The sequence below is a fragment of the Cetorhinus maximus genome, chromosome 16 (assembly GCF_964194155.1).
Source record: "Cetorhinus maximus chromosome 16, sCetMax3.hap1.1, whole genome shotgun sequence".
Classification (NCBI taxonomy): Eukaryota; Metazoa; Chordata; class Chondrichthyes; order Lamniformes; family Cetorhinidae; genus Cetorhinus; species Cetorhinus maximus.
Genome location: NC_135894.1, coordinates 74450935 through 74475924, shown reverse-complemented (window position 1 = coordinate 74475924; position 24990 = coordinate 74450935). Strand labels below are relative to the sequence as shown.

Sequence of the window (24990 nt, the reverse complement as noted above, 5' to 3'; positions counted from 1 at the left end):
AGTAAATCTTTTCTGCACCCTCTCTAAAGTCATCACATCCCTCCTAAAGTGTGGCACCCAGAATTGGACGCAAAACATCATTTGAGGCCAAACCAGTGTTTTATAAAGGTTCATCATAACTTACAAGTTTTTGGACTCCATGGGCTGGATTTTTGTAGGGTCAGGATGACTCTGGAGCCTTTTCAAAATGGTGGGCGGGACCCAATTCCAGAATTCCCACCCCCAGGCCGATGCCAGGAATTTTTGCCAGCAGGATAAGTGTGCAGGTAGTGAGCCAACACCCTGTACTCCTAACCTGGCTGGCTCCATTGCGGGGGGTAGACATCTCCAAGTCCTCTACTACTTTTGTGCAGTCAGGCCATCTTCTCCATGACTCTTGGTTCATCACCCCTCAGGAGGAGTCATGAACCATAGTCTGACTTCAGGAACATTTTGAAAGGAAAGGCTGAAAAGCCTTACCCATGTCTCCCAGCCGCTCCCGTGTCTCCTCATCTATTCCATGCCAAGTCATTCCACACACATACACACACACACACCTCCCCCCTCCACCAAGCAGTCACTCCTCATGACCCTCCCATACTCTCCATGCTAACTCTAGGCCAACTCATGGCAACAGGTGGACGTATCCTCATTATGAATGCTTGGCAGAGAGCCCAGACCAAGAAAAACATTAACTCAGCAGGTAATCTTTTTTGACAACTGAAGTGAATTGTTGACTTTGCATGATTGACATCTTTAAGTAGTTACTATACATTGTTCTGTGATCTCTTTTGACAACGTTTATTCGGACAAGATTAAGAGGTGCAAAGTGTTTGAAGCCTCTGTTACTGATACTCGGATTGACACTTTTAAAAGGTGTAGGACAGCAGATTTTTGCAAAGAACATTTCTGAATGGGTGTTTATTTTTCTCAGCAGTTCCACACTTGTCACAGGTTATCTACATAGTGGGTACTGGGTGAATTGGCATGGAAGGGACATGAGTTGGCATTGGGTCAAATGGCAGCAGCTCTCTTGTCCCCATAGCACTACCAGGAGCGGTGGTAACTGCTGGGACTGCAGGCAGTTCCTGAAGAGGAGCAGCATGGAGCCTGGACTTACGGGTACATCCAGGCTGACAGGCCCCGACGAGGATGGTGTGGGGAGGCCTAAATTGACAGGGTGGGTGGAGAGGAAATGAGGGCAAAGGGGGTGAAATACCATGCGGAGGACTCCAATGGACACAGGCTACCTGACCATAAGGCAACCATCCCACCCAGCCTGGCCACAAGGCTCGCCAGGTTTTTCATGGGCGGTCTAGACATCACAGCCTCCCCTGCCGCATGTAAGACGCCAGTAGCAGTGAGAAGAACCTCTTGAGAGGCCACTTAAAAGACTCAATTAGCCCATCATGAGTGGGCCACCCTACACCCCCCACCACGGGTAAAATACTCATGAGGAGGGCCGGGCAGGTAGGCAGCAGGCAGAACGCTACTGCCACCCAATCTTACCCCATCCCCGCCCCTGCAAACTAACCTGCCTCCAGGGGAGCGTAAAATTCTGGCCTATAGGTTTTTGTACCCTTTTGTAACTTACCTGCAAATTTGCTCCTCTAAATCTTTCCCACTACAATAATTGGTGACCCATAGAATACATCCAGTAATATAATAGCACCTCTATTATTTCCTAACTCTAACTAAATAGATTCAGTCCTCCAGGGCATCCTCTCTCTGTATATTCTTCTTAAATCAGTGTTGCCACTTTTAACAATGAAAGAAAACAGAAAATGCTGATCACTGAACAAATATCTTGAGATGATGTTGCAGGCCTACAAAGTGCTTTTCAAAGAAAATGCCTTTATTGAGTTCCTTAGCCAAATTCAACATGAGCCAGTATGGATTGAGCGAATATGCACAATCAGAAAACGATAGTTCCTCAAGCTGGAAATCCATGGTTTTAGGACTTTAATGTTGAATGCTTAATTTGAAAATATCCACCTGCCAAATGAAGGTTAAATGAACATGTGTGGACCTTATAAATGGATAATCCAGCACTTCATCATCTTGGTTGAATTTTTGACTCAGTGGTATTTGTAAGACAAAGTGTAGTGCTTTTCTGAACATCTGGTTTAGAGAAACATTGGCCCTGGATCTGTTGTCAAAATAACAACACTATTTATATGCAAATGTTACAGCAACTTCAGGAAAGGGCAGATGTGGAAATCAAAAGCTGCTGTCTGAGTTGCGAGCTCTGTGGTTAGCTTTGCAAAAACTGTATCTCGCTGTCTGACTCACCACTAAAATGCACTGATCAGCATGGTGTTGCTGTACTTGCACAGCTGATATGAACCAAACTTGTCACATAAAGTTAGCGTCTGTCTTAAGTGGCACATGGAAATTGTTTTGCAGCCAATTAAGGTCTGCAGCTTATTTAGTTAAGCCTTAATTAGCCATGAGAGATTCATTTAATAATGTTAAATAAGCTAAATGTTAATTATAGCCAAGGCATTACCCTGAATCACTGAAAATTAACTTTTTTTAATATTCATTTATGGGATGTAGGTGTCACTGGTTAGACCAGCATTTATTGCCCATCCCTAATTGCCCTTGTTCGGAGGGCACTTAAGAGTCAACCACATTGCTGTTGGCCAGACCAGGTAAGGACAGCAGATTTCCTTCCCTAAAGGACATTAGTGAACCAAGTGGGTTTTTACAACAATCAGCAGTGGTTTCATGGTCATCTTTAGGCTTTTAAATCCAGATTTTTATTAATTTCAAATTCCACCACCTACCGTGGTGGGATTCAAACCTGGGTCCCTAAAGCATTACCCTCGGTCTTTCCAGGGGAGACTCATTCCTCCTTTTAGCTATTGTTGGATACATTAAAAATGCAACATTTAAATTTTTTTTTAACTTTTCCCTTCTGCCTCTCTTAATCTATTTTTCTTTCCCTCTCCTTATTTCTCTTTTTGTATCTGATTTGCAGATTGGGTACATTTTTAGCATTTGTTTTGTGGGAGTGTTTTCTTGAATCTATTCATGAAAACCACATCAAGTAGAAGAAAAACAGGCATTAAACACCAAAGGGAATTTCCTTAGCAAAGAATAATTTGATTATCATAGTAAGGAATCTGAATCTAAGTTCAAAACTCAATGTTGTTAAATGCATTTTATGCGGATTTGCGTCATCTAAAACACAAAGGAAATAGAAATCATTTGTCACTTTCTTTATGAGTTTCCCACTAAGTAATTTTATCCTCATCAATCAAGTGTCAAATCCAAGTAATGTTTTAACGTATTGTCCGAATGATGCCAAAAGAAAAGGAAATGTGATGGTATAATGGGAGAGGTGATGAGCGCACATTTCTTTTGTAAAATGTCATTGTACTGCTACGCATATGGTTTTAATTTTCCATGCTTTAAGTGGAAACATATGGCTTAGGGTTCTTACCAACATCAACCTCAAGTGGATCTCCATTGTCAGGCAATGTGATGTTCTGCTTGGAGTGTCGACCGCCATATCCAAGAACGTAACCTTGAAGTTTGATGGCAGGGCTGGAGCTAAGGTACTGCAATACAATACTGTCATCCTTAGCAGTAATCCGCACTTTTAAGCTTTGCCTTTTAACTGGGGATAGATCAGAAAGGAAAAAAAAGAAAATTTGTTGAATCCTGCAAAAAATACTTAACTATCCCACTGAGGCAGGAGAATAGAGAGATGAATATAGGCATGTGCACCCACTACCTTAAAGAAATAAATAAACCAGATATAAATTATTGCACATATCTACTTAATCAAGGGAAATATTAAAGCTAATGTTGCCTGAAGCCTGCAACAATCAACATAGATAAGATAATAACCCAGTCTTCTGAAGACTGCAGGAGCCTTTAAATTAGTTCTGGCTAGCTTATAACAAGTCCAGGAGGACTCTTTAAACCTCACAGACATCATGCTGAAATCATAGTTTGTGCGCTGCCAAACTCACGTGATACAAGACTGCCTTCTCCTGGGCACTTGCACTGCTCCCCTCTGGAGTTAGAGATCCAAGTCAAGAATTTATACAATTTTTGCACCACTGTAAAACTTATCAGGGAAGCAGCTTCCATTTATCTGGCTGTTATCTTTGATCTGACTGCTGAGATCTTGGAGCTGGAGGGCAACACAGCATGTAATAAATGTGGGATTGAACTCAGGAGATCCTTTTGCAGGATTACTGCCCTGTACACAAATGATGAGATCCAAGGAGCCCAGGATGTTGAGCCTCGGACTACATTGTACTGAAGATGGCACTGTGTTAAAAGCTCACGCAGGTAAGGGATCAGTTCAGATCACAGGGTCAGAGAGACACAGCGGCGGGGGGGGGGGGGGGGGGGGTCTTGGAAGGAGACATCAGGGGCAATCCAAAGTTGCAGAAGGAATCTGAAGCAAAGCTTAGGCCCCTTATTTAAATATGCAAATAACCTAACTGGTTCAGGCAGGGGAAAGCATGCCTCTTGTTTCTCCTTGGTCCACCTCTGGTCAGGCGCATACAGAAGCTTGCTGCTGTCATTGCGGGGCCTTAGGTAGTGGTGTAGAAAAATGAGCCAATTTAATCCTCAAGAAGTCCAAGATCAACCCGCTTCATCTAAGCTCATCATTTGCACTGACGAAGGGCTGATCAAGGGTCACTATAGCTCAAGGTAAGGTGATGTGCGGCATTCAGGTCTGCCGCTGTCAAAGAAAAACAGGATCCTGAGCAGGATTTATGCCTAAAACAAAACTCATCCTTGTGAAAAATACCAGTGGTTGAGAATGCAGTACGCTTTCCATTTGTCTCATAATGTCAGTATCAAGCACATCAAAATCAAGTATGGTATCGTAGATAGAAAGAACACACTGGCTGTACCTCTCTCACTGGCTGTCCTTATAAATGTAAGAGATCATGAAACAAAAAAAAGACCATTTGTTAAGCTTCTTACAGCCAATTAATGAAGGAGATCAGAAGTCAATCTTTACTCAGTTTTAGATTTATTCACAGTGAGACATTACGAATATATAGCTTCTAACCCTACAGCCCACCACCAGCTCTCTTGAGCAATCGAATAAACCATTAAACAAATAAACAAATGAACAACCCTTAAAAGGGCACTTTTGGGTTATTCTAACAAAACAAAAACTGCAAAGGAAACTTATCAAGTTAAAATAGCATTCCTGGAGCCGATGATGGACTCCAGCCCCTGTCATACCCACCGGTTGCAGAAGGCCTCAAACACATTGGTGCATACTGCGTAATGTCTCTTCGTATGTCAACATGAAATTATCCAATGAATGCCCCCCCACTTGTAGACACTTAACCTAAACTTATACAATTAACACCATTCCCTCCTTGTACTGAGCATACATATAGCTTCTCCTGTCACTAACTCTACTCAACTGTCACTAACTCTACTCAACTATTTTAATCACTTGAGGGAAGGTGCTGTGAAGGTTTTCCTTTGTTCCCAAGGTAACTCAGCAAAATTCTAGAATGATATCCAATCTTACAATCTACATTATTCACCTTCCAAGACAGGGCATTATTATTCAATATATTCAGATCAATCTCACTCTGATCTTGAAAAATCCATTAACAGTGCTTCCATGTTCCATACATCCTTCATAGGAATAGATGTAGGCCATTCAGCCTCCGAGCATGTTCCACCACCATTCCATGAGATGCTAGCTGATCTGAGAACACACTCCAGACACCCATCTTTGCCCCATATCCCTTAACACCGCCTTCATGTCCATCATTGACTCTTCATTCCCCATTCTTCTTCTTCAGTTCTCTGCCTAAAGTCAGGTCTGGCCCACAGTGTGGGTAACAGGGTGATCTCCACCATGGGTAGAGCAAGGAGACAGGTCCTGAATCCGCCCCAGCGGGAAGAGGGATCGAACGCCGTGCTGTTGGCACCAAGTGATTCACACTGGCCATCCAGCCAACTGAGCCAACCAGTCCCATCAAAGGAGTCTGCATTGCTGTGGCAACATGCACCTTTACATGGAAGGATTTGCAGGTTGATGCTACCCACTGCACCACAAGGCCTCCTCTTCCTCTACACTACGATGACCAAAACCAAGCAAAAATTAAGAGACAGCTTTGCTGAACACCTCCAATCTGGCCAGTAATCTGACCCTGAGCTCATTCTGGCTCTCCACTTTTACTCTCTTTCTACTTCCAGTTGGACCACTTTTTCCTTTGGTCCAACTTTGGTGCATGCATCAGGAAAAGCGTCTCATCTTTCTCCCTGACACTGTGCAGCCCTCTGGTTCAAACAATGAATTTGGCACCTTCAGACATTAGCTGTATTGCCCATTTCCTTTTCAGCAGGCAGTATTGGGTTCAGTATATGAAGCCGTCTGATTCCACTGAAGGTAATAGTAAAGGCAGGTTGACATTTTGTGGTGTAGATCCTTCATCCGAACATGGTTCTAGTGGGGAAGGGCAAATGGTGAGAGAGTGCCCTAGATAATATTCATGTTTTCTCTTTATAGGTCTGGCGGGTATATTCCATAATTTTTTATTTTCGCAAATAGATATTTATAGACCTCATACTTATGCAGTTTATCTCCTCCTCTTCTTCAAATGTACCTATTGGGGGAATTTTAACCTGTCAGGGTAGGCGGGTGTCAGTGCATGCAGGTGGTTATAGAAGCAAAAAGTGCCAGCATGTCAGAAAGCTGGCAGGAGCCTACTGACTTCTGAACTTAATTCATATGCATTTGTGGGCACCCATGGCACAGGCAGGGTCTGCGATTGACATATGCTAAAAGCTAATTGACTGAATTTTTAACTTTGGATTCTGGCCTTAACTTCACAGGTTGTCTGAAACTCACCAGTTTGAGCAAGTCAAGGAGACACCAGGAATTAATGAGGCTGAGCAATTGACAGGCAAGAAAGTTTTTAAATACTGAGATCTGACAGCTGCTTCTTTGCCTAAGCGAAAGGTCTTTGCGCACAGGACTTGTTCTGAGAGTGTGTTTTCTGCTTCGGAGCTGATTTCTGCGACTTTGGACTTTTTTGCCTTTGATCTGCACTTCCCACTCAGCAGCATGGAGAAGCTTATGCAGGAAGAAGACCTCCTTCCAAGTGGACCAGGTGGGCATGCATTGCCAGTGGCCGTCAGGGTCACTATAGCCCTGAATTTCTTCACTTCAGCTCCTTCCAGGAATCTGCTGGTGCCTCCTGCAAGACTTCACAATCTGCTACCCACAGATGCACCTCCCAGGTGACCAATATCATGATTGCCAGTGGTCACCTACTGATGAGGCCAGTCAGAATGAGAGGGGCTTTAGATCTGCTACTTTGACTGTATTCCCACAGAAAGTCATTGATTGCACATGTGGCAATCAAGGCACCTCAGAACAGCCAGCAGTCTCTGTCAATCAATAGGGATTTCACTGCATTCACGTCCAGCTGGCACATAACCATGGAAAGATTATCATGCACACTCCTGCTGTTCACCTCCTCAGCTACTTCCAGCCACACTGACTTCATTTGAAAGGCACACTTCTTCCCATCTGCTGAGAACAAGATGTCTCTGTGGGACCTTATAGCATGCACTATGATGAACAGGGATGCCTCGGAGAATGGCAGGTGGTGGCAGCCTTCCCTCATTAAGTCTTCATCACTTGAGTTCACTTTAAATACTTAGGTCTCAACAGTCAAGAGCACTTCATGTTCACGCCCACCCCGATTAATCAGGGAGCCCAGAAGTAGGATGCTAATGCCATGGCTCAGTTAAAGAGTTATGGAAAAACCCATTCCAAAATCTCTCAGGGTCCCGATACGCTGCTGCCTCCCTACCCCACTGCAAGCAGGTTGGCATGTTTAAAATTCAGCCCATTATTTGCCTTTTGCTGTGTGGGCTTGCTCCAGGTCCACTTACTGTCACTTCATTGCTTCACTGAAATTACATTTTATGTCATCTAACAGTTTGCTATTAAGCAGGTTACCCAACAGGTCTATGCTGATGTTTATGCCCTACATCAGCCTCCTTTCACCTTAACTTCATCGATAAGCCCATCAGCATATCCTATTATTCCTTTCACCCTCATGTGCTTATCGAGCTTCCCCTTAAATGCATCTATGCTTCATTCTAAAAGAGTAAGATTTACTTTTTCTCCCCAGAATAAAGCAAATGTAAAATCTTGTAAGCTTTTTTTCCACCTTAAAGCAGATTCAACTGTCAAATTAGGAGTGTTGTTGGAAGTAATTTTCCTCTCCTTAAACTCCATAATTGCAAATGTCCCGGAGGTTTTACAGTGCTTTGGAAAATGATGGATGCCATTCACATAAAAATGTATTAAGAAAGCAAAGTTGCTCAAGAGTTTGAAACCTTGTTGTCTCTGGAATATTTAATTAATTCAACAACTGCAGTTCTCATAAGGGACATATTCTACTTTCGACATCAGAGTTAAGGTATGTGCAATCATCCTGTACAACAGATTTCAGTTTCCAAAGCCTTCCTAATTGATTCAAATTATTGTCAATCTCTAAAAATCTATTTAACAATATTACTTTATTGTTAAGAATGAAAATAAAATATATACTTTCCTAATGTAGTTCAGTTCTAACCACTAAACTATAACACACTGACTTTCAATTATTTTACTGTGACATTTCTTGTAAACTAACAATGACAACAATTGTACAGTTATGCAGTCAATGGCTGGCAATCAGCCGATAAACACCTTCCTGGTCTCAGATGGTCCATTGTTGAAGGAACACAGTAATCAATCACAAGCATCCCAGTAGCATAAGCGACTGGAATGTTTTCAAATCTGCAATTTAAGGGTCAAATAGTTTTATAGGATCTTTGGCCCAACACAACAAAGTAGTTACAGACTTCTTAAAATCACAAGTCAAGCACTGAGTTTTATCATTACGATCACATTTTGTTAAAGCTTAATGGTCATTATGAGCTTTAATGGTCTCTCCGATTTGCATCAATGGCTTCACTAATGCCAGTAATGAGCATATTATTGCTGGTAATTAACAGTCAATGAGCTGTGCAATTCCATTATGGTTATACTAAAGGAGAATGGTCTTCTTGAAAAAGGCTTTAGTGAGGCAGTTTTATTCAGTGAAGGGGAATGGGAAGAGCACAAACAAATAACACAATGGTGCGTTTCGTCAAGATTTACATCATTGGAATTTACAAGTGAAGACAGAGATCAAATAGATTTTTTGTGATAATGGTACCCATTCCAAAAGCAGCTGCATTCTTGACCTTTTGAAAGCTGAGGGACTTTTTGATTTAAAAAAAAATGTGTTTCAAATCAAAATGGATATTATTTTGAAGAAAAATCAAGTAATTAAAAATGATAAAAATGAAAGAACTCACTAACTGTGAGGCATATGTACATTATTTCTTTGCTGGAACGATACCACATTAACCCCACTAGGTCTGGTGCTGATAGCACAGAATGCATAACCTTGTGGTCAATTATGAGGTGGCTACTTGACCAGAAAGTCACAGATTCAAACATAGTGTTCTGAAAGTTTTTTCCCAGCACATTTGGGGGAACACCTTGTAGAAGTGAAGCGTTCCATCCAACATTGGTGACGGCTGTCCCTCGATTCGAGGATGACCTCCACTCAGGGTCGTGAGTTTCTGCCATGGGACTTCATGTGACTGAAGTGATCTTATTGAAACATATAAAATTCTGAGGGGACTTGATAAGGTGGATACAGGGAGAAGGTTTCCTCTTGTGGGGGTGACTAGAACTAGAGGACATAGTTTATGAGCAAGAGGTCTCCCTTTTAAGACGGAGATGAGGAGAATTATTTTCTCTCAGAAGGCCCTCAGTCCATCGAATTCTCTTCCCCAGAAAGCAGTGGAGGCTGGGTCATTGAATTTTGGTAGACAAGTGAGTTAAAGGTTACGGGGGGCAGGCAAGAAAGTGCAGTTAGACCACAACCAGTTCAGTCATGATCTTATTGAATGGCAGAGCAAGCTTGAGGGGCTGAATGGCCCACTCCTGCTCCTAAGTCCTATGTTCCAATGAAGAGGCTGATTCTAGACCTGCATATCGTTGGACACATGGGCAGCACATGCCATGAGGTAGTGGGAACTGGGGTGCTGGATTTGCTTCTTTTTCTTTCCTTCTCTGCCGCTGCCCTGCCTCATCAAGATGTCGTGACTCAAAGTCTGATGCAGCCTAATGCACAAGTTGTCGCCATTCTGAACAACTGGTTGCAAGCTCCTTCCAGTCATTAAATTCAATGCTCTCGCACTTCAAGGAGAGCGTCAGAAGGTAGACCGCGAAAGTGGAGTGACAAAAAGAAATCAATATTATCTAGTCCATGCCACTTGAAATCCAGTCTATTAACCACTTTTGAGTCACTAAAAGACGCGTAGAATGTAAACCATTCCATTCTCTAGTCTGATATTAAGCATTGTAGATAAATTACTTCCAAAGGCAGTTAAAGTGGAAAAACATAAGTCTTGGAAAAAGACTAAATATACCAAGAAACATGAAATAAGGAATTAAGTTCCTACTTTTACTGTTTGTAATTTATCCCTTACTAATTTAATAAATTTTGTGATTTTAAATCATTTAGCTTTGTAAGCAGAAATTGTAGCCTAAATGCACATTGGTTCCAAATGTAAATTTAATTATAAACATATGACTTGGTCGTCACACTGCAAACTTAATGGAATATTCAAGCAATGTTTACTGTTGCTCTTTGCTTCTGATCTCAACAAAGCTTTTTGTTGAAATCCTAACTTTTTTTCAGATTTTTCCCCTCCACACTGTTAAGCATCATGCTTGTTTCATAATAAATTCTTGTAAGAAACAATAACATGAATCACAAGTAAGTTATTTGAAAATTATAAAATTTTAAATACTGATAGTACCAGCACTTACTCTAATATTGTAGACTGACCTGTGGGCATTTAGTGGAAATAAACTGAACAATCAGGGTAAATTTAGAAGTTTCCCTGCCCAAAAGAATTTGGATGGAGACTGAGCAAAAGGGGGGTGTACATTTTTTTCAGCAACCAAAACAAGATCATGCATTTACATAGCATATTTAACAGAGGAAATCTGCTCATGGTGTTTCCCAAGAGAGTAATCAATCAAAAATTGGCACAGAGCCAGAGCAAAAATATTAGGAAGAAAAAAATAAAAGCTTGCGAAGGAGGTAGGTTTTAAGAAATGAGATGGGTGGAAACATTTGAAAATAAAGGTTTGCATTTACATAGCACCTTTCACGTCCTCAGGATGTCCCAAAGCATTCTACAGCCAATTAAGTACTTTTAAAGTGTATTTATTGTTACAATGTAGGAACGCAGCAGCCATAGCAAGATGATAATGACCAGATAATCTGTTTCAGTGATGTTGACCAGGGGATAAATACTGCCAAGTAAATCCTCTGTTCTTCTCTGAAAGTGCCAAAGTGTGTCTTTTACACGCACCTGAGAGAGCAAACAGGGCCCCAGTTTCTTCCATTCTTAATTAGCACTTTTCTCAGACAAAACACCTCTTTGACCCTTTTGTCCCTGACATCTTTTGATTATCTGCTCATCTCCACAATCACCACACCCTCAATGTCTCTCTCTCCACCCCCCAACCCCCCCCACCCACCTTAAACCAATTTATATTTCTCCCTTCTTCTAACTATGCTTCAGTTCTGCCGAAGGGCCATGAAGGCTCGAAACGTTAACTGATTTCTTCTCCGCCGATGCTGCCAGACCTGCTGAGTTTTTCCAGGTAATTCTCTTTTTGCCCCAGTTTTAACACCTTGTCTGAAAGACAACAGGTTGGAGTTTCTCTTCCTTCCAGATCTCCCTTACTTCTCAGTCATGTGATCTGACATTATTACATCAGTATCATGTATGCTTCTGATGTTAACCCTTTACTCAACAGCTACCATCTTCCAATGAATTCTAATGCCTCACTTGATATTCCCAGGCTAGCTAATCGTATCCTACTGAATCTCTAAATATCCACAACAGACCCAAATTTGTACCATAGATGCAGAAAGTGACTTGACAGCTTCAAAGATTAGAATATGAAAAATGTAATTCAGTTGGAAAAAAGTAATAGTGGATATAATGTTGCAGTGTGGTGGAATGCTGATCTTTCATCTCAGTGATATGAGTTTTGAATTCAGCCTGGACTGGTGATATGGCAGTACTCAAAGTCTAAACCTGGTTTTAAATTGGTACAAATCTTCAGCACAAATCTTCCTATAGTTTTTCATTAGTTGTCATTAAAATGAGAATCTGATTCAAAGATGCCCCAATAAAGGCTGATGTAGAAAATGGAAAGGACAGAATGGTACAGTCGGAGTGCGGTCCCTGTGAGACAGGTGTTATGGTACATTTGCATTGTACCATTTCCAGGTATTGAACCAATAAGTGTTAATACTGGATTCAAAAATTCTGTATTCTCTAGCACTGACATCCCACAACTTGGGCACAAATATTTTGCTTGCTTCCAAAGCAACCATAAAAACATGAGTGGGTGGCAGTGGTGGGGGAGGTGGGGTGCGAAACCTCATCGCCCATGTTAAATCCCGGCCTACATTTTTAATGCATATTCTGTTAAGAATTTTAAAATGTCACTAATTCCATCAGAAACTTTGGCATTGCAAATGCTTTCTGGTTTCTTTAAGTAAAATCATTTCTAAAAGTAAAAATCTGGTCATTTGCTTCATCAGTTTTGGTTTTCAATTTACAATATTCATGTCAGAAAATATTTATTTTTAAGTTTTAAGAACATGGTGAAAAAGGCAATGAGGAGCGTGGTATCAATCACTAGCGAAACTGAAATCTGGATTATAATTATAGCTTTTTCTGTGTTGTTGAATAAGTTCACTTAGAATTATTAATAAATGCAAAATCATGTGTAAACATTTTTACCCTGGAATCAATTCAAAGCAATTCTATTCTTGTAATTTCTGCAAATGTGGTTCTGTGTTCTATCTTCGTCCACAGGCAGCTGAATTAACTTGACATGATAATGAGAAAAAATGTGGAGCTGGTTCCAGTGAGTAGAATATGACAGGAAAATCATTCAAAATTCTAATTCCATTTAAGTACTTAATAGGAACATAGGAGCAGGAGTAGGCCATTCGGCCCATTGAGACTGCTCCACCATTCAATTCGATCATGGCTAATCATCCACCTCAAAACACTTTCCCAAGCTATCCCCACATCTCTGGATGTCATTAGTATCCAGTAATCTATCGATTTCTGTCTTGAACATGCTCAATGATTGAGCTTCCAGAGCCCTCTGGGGTAGAGAATTCCAAAGATTCACCACCCTCTTGAGTGAATAAGTTCCTCTGCATCTTAGTCTTAAAGGCCTGCCCCTTATTCTGAGGCTATGTTCCCTGGTTCTAGACTCACAAGCCAGGGGAAACACTCTATCTACATTTACGCTGTCACGTCCTGTAAGAATTTTGTAAGTTTCAATGAGATCATCTCTCATTCTTCGAAACTCCAGAGAATACAGGCCTAGTTTCCTCAGTCTCGCCTCATAACACAATCCTGCCATACTATGTTGTTTGGTGCAGGTGAATTGATTAAAGGATGATTCTATCACAATAACATACAAAAAAACAGGAATAGGCATCAATCATTCCAAGCAGGCCCATTCACTCAAAGCAAATAGGTACCCCCCTAACCAATCCCATAACCACAAATACCCTATAAGGTGTCAAAAAGGGGGGAAAAAACTGGCAACTGAGAAAAAGTTCTGGGGAATCTCTCTTCCTACTCCCAAGGCATTCAAGCAAAGTTTAATGTGACTGTTACTCTCCAAAGCATTATCGCAGATAATTAGAAAATCCATCTTGATAAATGGAAATACTCCTTCAATCAGAAATATATTCAGTTTCCTTGCAGCAGACAGTAGCAAATTCATGAACAAAGACAAATACCTGGAAAAACTCAGCAGGTCTGACAACATCTGCGGAGAGGGATACAGTTGACATTTCAAGTCCGTATGACCCTTCATCAGAACTAAGACATATAGAAATGAGATGAAATATCTCCTCTCCACAGCTTCCGACCCCATAGTCTCCCGACCTCGGATAGCCCGCTTCTCCCTCCTACCCAAAATCCACAAACAGGACTGTCCCGGCTGAGCGATTGTGTCAGCCTGTTCCTGCCCCACGGAACTCAGTTCTTGCTATCTTGACTCTATTCTCTCTCCCCTTGTCCAGTCTCTTTCCACCTACATCCGTGATCCCTCTCACCTCCTACATCATATCAATTATTTCCAGTTCCCTGGCCCCAACCTCCTCCTCTTCACCATGGACGTCCAATCCCTCTACACCTCCATCCCCCACCAGGATGGTCTGAGGGCTCTCCGCTTCTTCCTCGAACAGAGGCCCGAACAATCCCTATCCACCACTACTCTCCTCCGTCTGGCTAAACTTGTTCTCTCACTGAACAATTTCTCCTTAAACTCCTCTCACTTCCTCTAAATAAAAGGTGTGGCTATGGGTACCCGCATGGGCCCCAGTTATGCCTGTCTCTTTATGGGGTATGTGGAACATTCCTTTTCCAGTCCTACTCAGGCCCCATTCCACAACTCTTTCTCTGGTACATTGATGACTGCTTCGGTGCTGCTTCATGGTCTCGTCTGGATCTGGAAAAATTTATTAATTTTGCTTCCAATTGTCACCCCTCCATTATTTTCATTTGGTCCATCACTGACACTTCCCTTCCCTTCCTTGACCTCTCTGTCTCCATTTCTGGTGATAGACTGTCCACCAATATTCATTACAATCCTACCGTCTCCCACAGCTACCTCGACTACAGCTCCTCACACCTCGCTTCCTATAAGGACTCCATCCCATTCTCTCAGTTCCTTCACCTCCGTCGCATCTGTTCTGATGATGCCACTTTCCAAAACAGTTCCTCTGACATGTCTTCCTTCTTCCTTAACCAAGGTTTTCCACCCACGGTGGTTGACAGGGCCCTCAACCGTGTCCGGCCCATCTCCCGCGCATCCGCCACCACATCTTCCTCTCCCTCCCAGAACCATGATAGGGTCCCCCTTGTCCTCACTTATCACCCCACCAACCTCCGCGTTCAAAGGATCATCCTCCGCCATATCTGCCAACTCCAGCATGATGCCACCACCAAACACATCTTCCCTTCACCCCCACTGGCGGCTTTCTGCAGGGATCGTTCCCTCCGGGACACCCTGGTGCACTCCTCCATCACTCCCTACACCTCAACCCCCTCCCACGGCACCTTTCCATGCAACCGCAGAAGGTGCAACACCTGCCCCTTTACTTCCCCCCTCCTCACCGTCCAAGGGCCCAAACACTCCTTTCAAGTGAAGCAGTGCTTCACTTGCACTTCCCTCAATTTAGTCTACTGCATTCGCTGCTCCCAATGCGGTCTCCTCTACATTGGAGAGACCAAACGCAGACTGGGTGACTGCTTTGCGGAACACCTTCGGTCTGTCCGCAAGCATGACCCAGACCTCCCTGTCGCTTGCCATTTCAACACACCACCCTGCTCTCATGCCCACATGTCCGTCCTTGGCCTGCTGCAATGTTCCAGTGAAGATCAACGCAAACTGGAGGAACAGCACCTCATCTTCCGACTAGGCACTTTACAGTCTTCCAGACTTAATATTGAGTTCAACAATTTCAGATCATGAACTCTCTCCTCCATCCCCATCCCCTTTCCGATCCCCCTTTTCCAATAATTTATAATTTTTTTACAACTATATTTTTTTCTTTTCCCTCTTATTTTTAAATTTATTTCGATCTATTGTTTCATCTCCATCTTTTAGCTCACCCCCACTAGGGCCATCTGCCACTAGCTTGCCTGCTTACTACCTTAATGTCTCCATTAGCACATCCTTTAGATAATATCACCACCATCAACACCCCTTTGTCCTTTTGTCCATGACATCTTTGGCAGTCACTTCTTGACCTCCACCTATCACTGGCCCCCTATCAAGCTCTCCTGTCCCACCCACTTCTACCAGCTTATATTTCATCTCATTTCTAAATGTCTCAGTTCTGATGAAGGGTCATACGCACTCGAAACATCAACTGTATCCCTCTCCGCAGATGCTGTCAGACCTGCTGAGCTTTTCCAGGTATTTTTGTTTTTGTTCTAGATTTCCAGCATCTGCAGTATTTTGCTTTTATTATAGTAGCAAATTTATGTCCGCCGCGAGTTTTGATAGTCTGTTCCAGAGGACAAGACTCTCTTGGTATCTAACCTAAGTCTTTGTTTTAGAATTTTATACTCATAACCTTTAGTCCTACAATCCATATTCAGTTCAAATAATTTATCCAACTGTACTGAATCAATCTCTTTATCATTTTTGTTTATTCATTCAAGGGATGTGGGCTTCACTGGCTGGGCTAGCATTTATTGCCCATCCCCAGTTGCCCTTGAGAAGGTGGTGCTGAGCTGCCTTCGTGAACCACTGCAGTACATGTGGTGTAGGTACACCCACTGTGCTGTTAGGAAGGGAGTTCCAGGATTTTGACCCAGCGACAGTGAAGAAACAGCGATATATTTCCAAGTCAGGATGGTGAGTGACTTGGAGGGGAACTTCCAGGTGGTGCTGTTCCCATCTATCTGCTGCCCTTGTCCTTCTAGGTGGTAGTGGTCGTGGGTTTGGAAGGTGCTGTCTAAAGAGCCTTGGTGAATTCCTGCTGTGCATCTTGTAGATGGTACACACTGCTTCTACTGTGCATCGGAGTGAATGCTTGTGGAAGGGGTGCCAATCAAATGGGCTGCTTTGTCCTGGACAGTGTCAAGCTTCTTGAGTGTTGTGGGAGCTGCACTCATCCAGGCAAGTGGAAAGTACTCCATCATACTCCTGACTTATGCCTTGTAGATGGTGGACAGGCTTTGGGGAGTCAGGATGTGAGTTACTCGTCGCAAGATTCCTAGCCTCTGACCTGTTCTTGTAGCCACAGTATTTCTCTGGCTCGTCCAGTTCAGTTTCTGGTCAATGGTAATCCCCAAGATGTTGATAGTGGGGGATTCAGTGATGGTAATGTCATTGACTGTCAAGGGGTGATGGTTAGATTCTCTTTTGTTGGAGATGGTCATTGTCTGGCACTTGTGTAGCACGAATGTTACTTGCAACTTGTCAGCCCAAGCCTGGATATTGTTCAGGTCTTACTGCATTTGGACATGGACTGCTTTAGTGTCTGAGGAGATGTGAATGGTGCTGAACATTCTGAACATCATTTACAAACCGCAGTCACATAGCAAGTAGGCCATGTTTTCCCAAAGCAAATATTCACAATGCTTAGAGATTGTACTGATGAGGATAGATTCGCAGACTTGATATTAATCTGCTCCTCCTCACTGTACCTTCTTCAGAGACTTGATATTCTTCGCTGTGTACCAAGAGTGGACAACAACCTTCCAAGTGTAAATGGACCAAGGATTTGTATAGCACTATATTTTATACTCAATATAGTCAATTCTAGCAACAGGACCTAAAATTCTAAAACAAAGGAAAATACTGAAAATCTTAAATACATCAGGAAATACAGCAGGTAAGGCAAGAGATGAAAGGTAATTGTCCTGAAATGTTGGCCTAAATTTTGCCAATTGGAAGAGAGTCCCAAAATCAGCAGGATATGTATATTGCAGCAAGTGTGGGCGGGTGGAGGGACTTTCGCCTGAACCTTTCCCCTAATTGGCTGCCACTGGGGCTGCCATCTTATTAAGTACCCCATTTACTGCCAGCACAATCAAAGGGCCAGTAGCCACAGCAGTACCACCAGAAGCATTGGTCACTGCTGAGGCAGTTTGGAGACCTGCTGCCTTCAGTGCGTAGGGAAAATAAATCTTAAAAGAAAAGTGAAGGACCAAGTGCTGGAAGAGAAACCCATCTAGGGAAATCACTGGGACTGCGGGGCGGGTGCCTTCCCTGGCGTCTTGCCCCCTCTTTCCTTCATAATACCTTCGCCCAATAGCCCCCTCACCCCACCACCGGATTCCCACTGGGCGACTGCGTCCATCTAGCTGACAGTCTCCTCACGCACAGGGGCTTGATCTACCAACAGCAAAATGCAAATGGCACTGTTCAATGGCCCCTAATTGGACCTATAATCCTGCAAATTGGTTACCCACCTCTCTGGGATGGGCAGCCTGTCCGATTCCAGTCCCGCCATTGGTAAAATTACCGACGACATAGTTGGGGAACCGATCTGACACGGGTTTCTATGATTTTACAGGCAATCCCCCACCCCCTGGGGGCTGGTAAAATTCAGCTCATTAACACTGCTTCTCTCTTCACAGATGCTGCCTGACCTGCTGAGCATTTCCAGAATTGGTTTGTTTTGATATCATCCTGAAACCCTCTTTCCCATCTCTATAACCACCATGCATTTCTCTCTTGACTTGTAACCTTTAATAAGTATCCCTCATTATAAACATGCCTGGGAAATTCTCAACCCCCAAAGGCAAGACGTTGCACTTGTACATGTTGAAGACCATCTCCCATATAGACCCACCCCTCAAAATCAGCTTTCAACATTTTGGTATGGCATCAATTAAAATGCACAGTTTCATTCAAACTGTCTATCATCAACCCTTTTTTATATACAGTATTTTACATTCCTTTGACAAAATACTAATAAATAAAGACTGTTAAGAATTTAACATTTTTGCAAATAGCAATGTAAGGCAAGGCACAGCTTGTCAAACAAGATATTATCAGCTATGTTATTCAAATAATTCTTTTGTTCAAAGTTCCTTGCTTTTTCGTAGTCTTTTTCATGTGCAGCCTGTGTCCTCGAGTTTGTACTCACAGCCAAAGGCTGTTTGATCTATATTCCCTATGCCTTGGAACATATTAAGACCTGTATGATAGCGGCAGCTTCAAGCTTCTCTTCCCAACAAAAGCATATCCAGTTTTGGGAGTGGCTGTTCATGGTTTAAGAATCCTAAATCCCAGAATTATTTTGGTCAAGGCTTTCACATTCCACTATGAAACATTTACAAGTTATAATTTAAAATATTTATTCATAACGAAATTGTTAACATATTTGTTTATCAAGCAAAAGAAATTGATTGTGTGATTTTCAATTCGCAGCATTTCTTTAAATTACCAAGACAACAACTTGCATTTATATAGTGCCTTTAATGTAGTAAAATGGAGCAAGGGGCTGGATTTTACCAGGCACCTTAGTCCCCGCCCCTCCCGGCTAAAACGTTGGGGGGGGCAGAGGGAGCCTCTTCACGATCCCAACATCTGCCCCGCAGCAAGTTAACTGGAAGCAGCATTAATTGCTTTGAGGTGAAACTTCTGCCCCCTTTTCTCAGGAGGAAGTGCCACATTGGACAGCTGTCAGCCAATCAGGTTGGCCAGCAGCTCTGTAGTCCCAGCAATGCCCTGCGAGTCACAGCTCGAACTACAAGCAATCAAGGTGTTTCACAGGAACACAATGAGACAAAAAAAACTAACAAGTATCAAAATACAGATTGATGTCAAAATTAAAGATTTATTGTTGCAACTCTAATTCTTTTCTAAAAAATTGCACTATTTCTCAAAATGTTGAGCTCCCCAACATCATGGGAAACAATTTACATGAAAACCTGGGTAAAGTCTGCCACTCACTCTGCATACATGTATCATCCCAGCACACTTTCCACAGACAGTCATCTTGATCACTGCCACCAGGGCTAACAGACAGGTTCTATAACCAACAAATCTCATTCCTACTACAGTGGAAGGTTGTGCAAATAATGTTTTGAAAAGCTGAAGGGCCTGAACTTTGTCGGAGTGGCAGTCAGCGTCAGATTGCCACTCTGCGCCCACTTTCTTACCTTAATTTTTTTTCAATCCTATCTCGCCCAACCTTGCTACGCAAACCAATTGAGATCCAGGCAGTGCAGCGCGGCCCCAGGACCCAGTGTCAAAGTGCAGCTGAGTCGAAGTGAAGGAGGCCACGCCCCCCTTTTTTACGGCACTATCTGCCGTAAACCAGGTAAGTTTAAAGGTCCATTGAAATTTAACGGTCCTTGACAGGCCAGGGAGAAGGTAATTGTTTAAGGTACGTGGATAGGATTGGGTTGTGGGAGGACAGTCGGTGGTTGGGGGTCTGAGGTTGGAGAGGTTGGGGGTCGGGGATCACGGGGTCAGGGGTGCAGTCGGCCTCAGGTTGGGCCGGGCCGGGCCGGGCCTTTAGGTGTGTGGGGAGGGGGGGGCGGCAGGCCTCACTGCAGTGGGGGTTGGACCTTGGATCGACTTCAGTCGGGCCTGCAGGGGGTGGGAGGTGGGGAAGGAGTCCCATGCAGGTGAGGGGAGTCCGTGGGTGTGGGAGATTCCCATGTGGGGGTAGTTGGGAATGGGATAGGCCCTTGGGGGGGGGGTTTCATGGGTGTGGGGGAGTCCCATGGGTTGGGTAGTCGGAGGGTGGGGGTAGATCCCTCAGGGTTTTAGTCGGGTGGGAGAGTCCCATGAGGGATCGGTAGTGTGGGAGGCGTCCCAAAGGTGGGATAGTCAGGGGGGTGGGAGAGACCTTTCAGGGGTCGGTGGGGTTGGGGGTGACCCGAGGGTGGCATAGTCAAGGGGTGGGAGAACCCCCCAGGAGGGGTTGGGGGTGTCCTATGAAGGTGGTAGTTGGGGGTTGGGGGTGTCCCCTGGGGGTTTGGGGGTGTGGTGTGAGTCCCGTTAGGGGGAGGAGACGGGGATATGGGGGCGCATCCTGTAGGGGGTTGCAGTAAGGGTGTGGCGTGAGTCCCATGGGTCTGTACCATGGATAACCAGAAGTTAGAAGCGGATTTAATCCTTCTAACTTTTTCTGGGTAACTATTGATGTAACACAGTCGGAACCATCCAAAGTTGGCAATTTAAATTGCATTTTTGGATGGTTCCCAACGCAGGGCAATTGGCCAAGTGAAGCTTGCACTTCTGGGCAATTGCCGCCCAAATCTTACCTGGGAACTGGCAAAGGGGATTCCCCCAGCACATCTTTGGGGTATCCCCCCCTCCATTTCAATGTGCTGGAGCTCGGAAGTTACAGCCTGACAGCATTCTTTTCAGTGATAGATTTATAGTCCCAGTGGTTAAAGGAATCTGTTGCTATATTCCTTTATGTTGTCAGAGCACTGTAAACAGGCAACAAACGCTGTGTCGGGTTGTATATGCATCCAGTTAACATAAACCCAAAAACATGCATTAGTCCATGCCAGCTTCTCTAACAAGGGTGTAAACATTAAGTGACTCCAAAGCCATGTACAAGGATGGTTAACACTCCACCTAGTGGATAAATAATTATCCCGTCTCTTGATTTAACCAATTTTGCTACAAATTTGTGTCGTCTGCATTGGGTACATGGACAATTTTGTAGCATCCTGTTTTGTAGAAAAGAAGAAAAACCATCCTTTATCAGCTGGTATGTCCCCTCTCCCTCTAAATTTTCTTGTGCTTCTGTTTGGAGAGGAGGTGAAAGTTATGCAACATGGAGAAATTTGCAGGGCTATGGGGATCGAGCAGGGGACTGGGGCCAATTGGATAGCTCTTCAAAGAGCCCAAAAAGAGTCATAATGGGCAGAATATTACGGGAGGGGCGGACAGCTCGTCCACTCCCACCCCAGGGGCAGAGTCGGCATGAAGCCAACCCACTACACGGCAGCCCGCCATAATGTGCTGCGGGCAGGCTGAATAGGGGCATGGTGGGACTTCGGCCCTTCACTGGGGAGGAGGTCCGCCCTCGGGAGCCGCCAGCCAATCGGATTGGCCAAAAGCTCCATCAATCCCAGCAGTGCCAAGAGCGCATTAGCAGATGCTGTCATGACTGGAACCAGGTAGAAGGTGGCCTAATGGATCCCAGAGGCAGGGTAAGTCCAGGGTTTTGGGCAGATGGGGTGTGGGGGTGGTGCGCTTAATGTAGCAGGCAGGTAGGAAGAAAGGTGATGGGGGTGGGGGCTGGGGGGGAAGTTCTATCTTGGGGGAGCCGCCCTCTGATCTGCAAAGGGCATCCCCCGAAGACAGTACCCACCTTCCTTCCCACCCTTTGAAAAGCTTTATTTTTAAAAAGCGGGCTGCCCGTTCCCAACCGACTGCCCACGACAATAGCTTTATGGCATGGGCAAAGTATTATCAGGGTCAAATGGCTTGGTAACAAGCCCAATTATTGACCCTTGATTATCCATTTAAATATGGCGGCCTGGCTGCCAATTTCGGTGCACTCCCACCCACTTGTATTATGGGGGTGAGCTCAGGGGTGGGCAGGATGGCGGTGGGGTGGGCACCCGCCATATTTTACATGCCTGCCACTGCCAAACCCATGCCCAGCAAGGTCACGTAAAATGCAGCCTAGTGGCCTCTTTCTGCACTACACAATTCTATGTTAAACTAGAATACAAACAAACCAATGGCTTTAAAAAGGCTGACACAGCCCCCAAAGCGATATTAACTGAACAAGAGAACTGATTTTTAAATTATTTTTATTCTATCATGGGATGCGAGGGTCACTGACCATGTCAACATTTGTTGCCCATCCCTAAATGCCATGACAATGTGGTGGTGATGCACCTCCTCGATTATAAGCCTATTAGAGGTGAAAACAAGTAGAAACATGGAGCTAGATTTTACGGGGCGCCATGGTTGTCACTGCCCCCGCACCCACCACCACCCCAGCTAAAAAGTCGATCTTGACGCTATCCCGCAGCCGTTTAATGTTTTAAGGCGAGACTTCTACACTTTTCTCAGGAGGAAATCCCACCTTAGAGAGCTGCTGGAGAATTGGATGGCTGGGTGTTCTGTCGCCCCAGCAGTGTCACCAGGCGCAGTGGCCATGACTGCAACTACAGGCAATCGCCAATGCTGAAGAGCCCAGGTAAGTCCACGTCAGTGGTCTCAGGGAGGTGATCAAGTGGGGTGAGGGGCCTGCTTCAATGAGCCAAGGGGGAGTTTAAATGCGGGGAATGGCCCTGGGGACGTTCCTCCAATGGGTCCAGAATTCCCCCAAACTTGCCCGACACCAGCCCCGCGCAGCTAAAGCTGCCAGGTTTCCACAATGGGATGGGCCTCCTCACACTGCGAGTAAAATACCAGTGCCGGCAGGATGAGGCCCTTAAGTGGCCACTGATTGGCTACAAGGGCCTCAGTAGGACGGTGGACAGGCAGGCTTCCCAACACCTCTCTCGCCTACACCCCCCACCCCTCCCTCCGCCCCGGGCAGGTAGACAGCAGAAAGACAAACCACTGGGTTTTTTTTGCACCCTCCCACCTTCTTCAGACCAGCCAACAGTGGAGCAAAAAATCCAGCCCACGTATTTCATAACTTAAGCAGTGGGTATATCCAATGTTCCATAACTTACATTGGAAAAACAAATAAACAAATGACACAAAAACATAAAGCAACAAATGCAAACGTTGAAAGAAAAAAATGGCAGTCCATTCCCAGGGGATTCAGCCTAGAAATGTTTTAATTTTAAACACTTTTTATATTTCTGAAAATGAAAACTGATATTTGTTTTTTCAAAAGGCCAACCATGCCAACACTTTTGCAAACAGTCAGTCTTCCATGTACAAACACATGGACATGACCCAAGTTCACAAAAGCATGCTACCCTTTCTCAACCCAGTTTACAAAGACACCATACTCCCTCACCCTTTTACTGGCATTCTCTCCGCCACACACATTTTCAGCTCACTTGAACATCTGTTCCACCTCACTTCTCAATTCAACCTGCAACTTGGTTGAAGCTGGTACTCTTCTCCACCAACTTTCATCTTTCTTCTTGTGCCTCCCCTCAGTTAATGTAGATTTACCCTTGTCCTGCCTCCCTGTTATCAGCAATTTCCCCTCTCTCAATTAATGTTGAAGTTCTTCCATCCTTAATTAACATCAGCACTCTTTCTTCCTCTCACAGTTACTATTGGTTTTCACTCCACTCCACCCGCCATTAATGCCAGCATCATTTACCTTCCTTCAGGTAACATCAGCACTCTTCCCACACCTCCCACCTTCATACAGTTATTGACATCACTCTTTGCCTCCCCTACGTTAATCAGAGTCATACAGTACAGAAAGAGGCCATTCAGACCAATGTACCCATGCCAGCTCTTTGAAAGCGATATCCAATGAGCTCCACTTCCCTGCTCTTTCTCCATAACCCTGCAAATATCTCCATTTCAGGTATATCCAATCCCTTTTGAAAGGCACTGTTGAATGCTGACAGTCCCTCACCCCTACCACACACCTCCTATTGTTGGCATTTTCACCACCTTACAGTTAACAGTACCACCTTCCCTTTCCCACCCCAAAATATCACTCCTAGCTTCTGTCTTTTTGCCTTTTATTTTCCCTCTTCCTCTCTGTCAATCACACTTATGTACAAATTCTGCTAATACTTGAAGTGCTGTTGCATACCATAGACAAGAGTTCTATGAGAATTCAAGCTGAGAATCAAATCTATTAGTGATAGGAGTGACATTGAGGCGGTGGGGTACTTGATCCTTTCAGTTTTTGTCAGGCTGGCAGGTAGTCTGGCAACCAAAATGCTGATAGTTGCCATGGATGGTAGAAAGTAGATTTTCTGCTTATGCCTTATGATGGCATTATTTGCAAATGTATTTGTGCACGAACATAGCGTTTTGTTTTTTTTTGGTTGTTTTGCTATTTCTTTCTTTTAGTTTTTATGAAGTTTGTGCTGAGCTAAGTAATGGGCATTAGTGTCTGGGGATGAAAGGCTTCCCATTTTCAATCTCAATGTAATGCTGTCTCTAATAACATGATTAGATGCAGAGAAACATCTCCCTCCACACTGTGTCAACAGTATGCTTCAGAAGAGCATCCCATATTGCACCATTTTTCCATTTCCCCACCAGTTATTATGTGGCCTCTTTGACTAAGACTATCAATTTAGTGCCAAATTAGGAGTAGCATTTGCTATAGGCTCAGATCATTGTCAACTGACTATCATGTGATTTATGTTAAAACTATCATAGCTTCACATGAAGCGTCTGATGAAAAAACCAAGCAACCTCACATTTGTGAAAACGATTGTCTGTACTGTTTTGAG

General features: G+C 43.9%; 1 protein-coding gene across 4 annotated transcripts in view; it reads right to left on the bottom strand.

Annotated features, from left to right (window-relative positions):
- The window catches only part of LOC144691708 (uncharacterized), a 371588-nt gene that overhangs the window by 258267 nt on the left and 88331 nt on the right, over positions 1-24990 (bottom strand). For all 4 annotated transcript variants that reach the window (XM_078560070.1, XM_078560071.1, XM_078560072.1 and 1 more), the window contains one exon: positions 3428-3604. In XM_078560070.1, coding sequence (XP_078416196.1) covers positions 3428-3604 — 177 coding nt within the window. The remainder of the gene's footprint in view (positions 1-3427; positions 3605-24990) is intronic.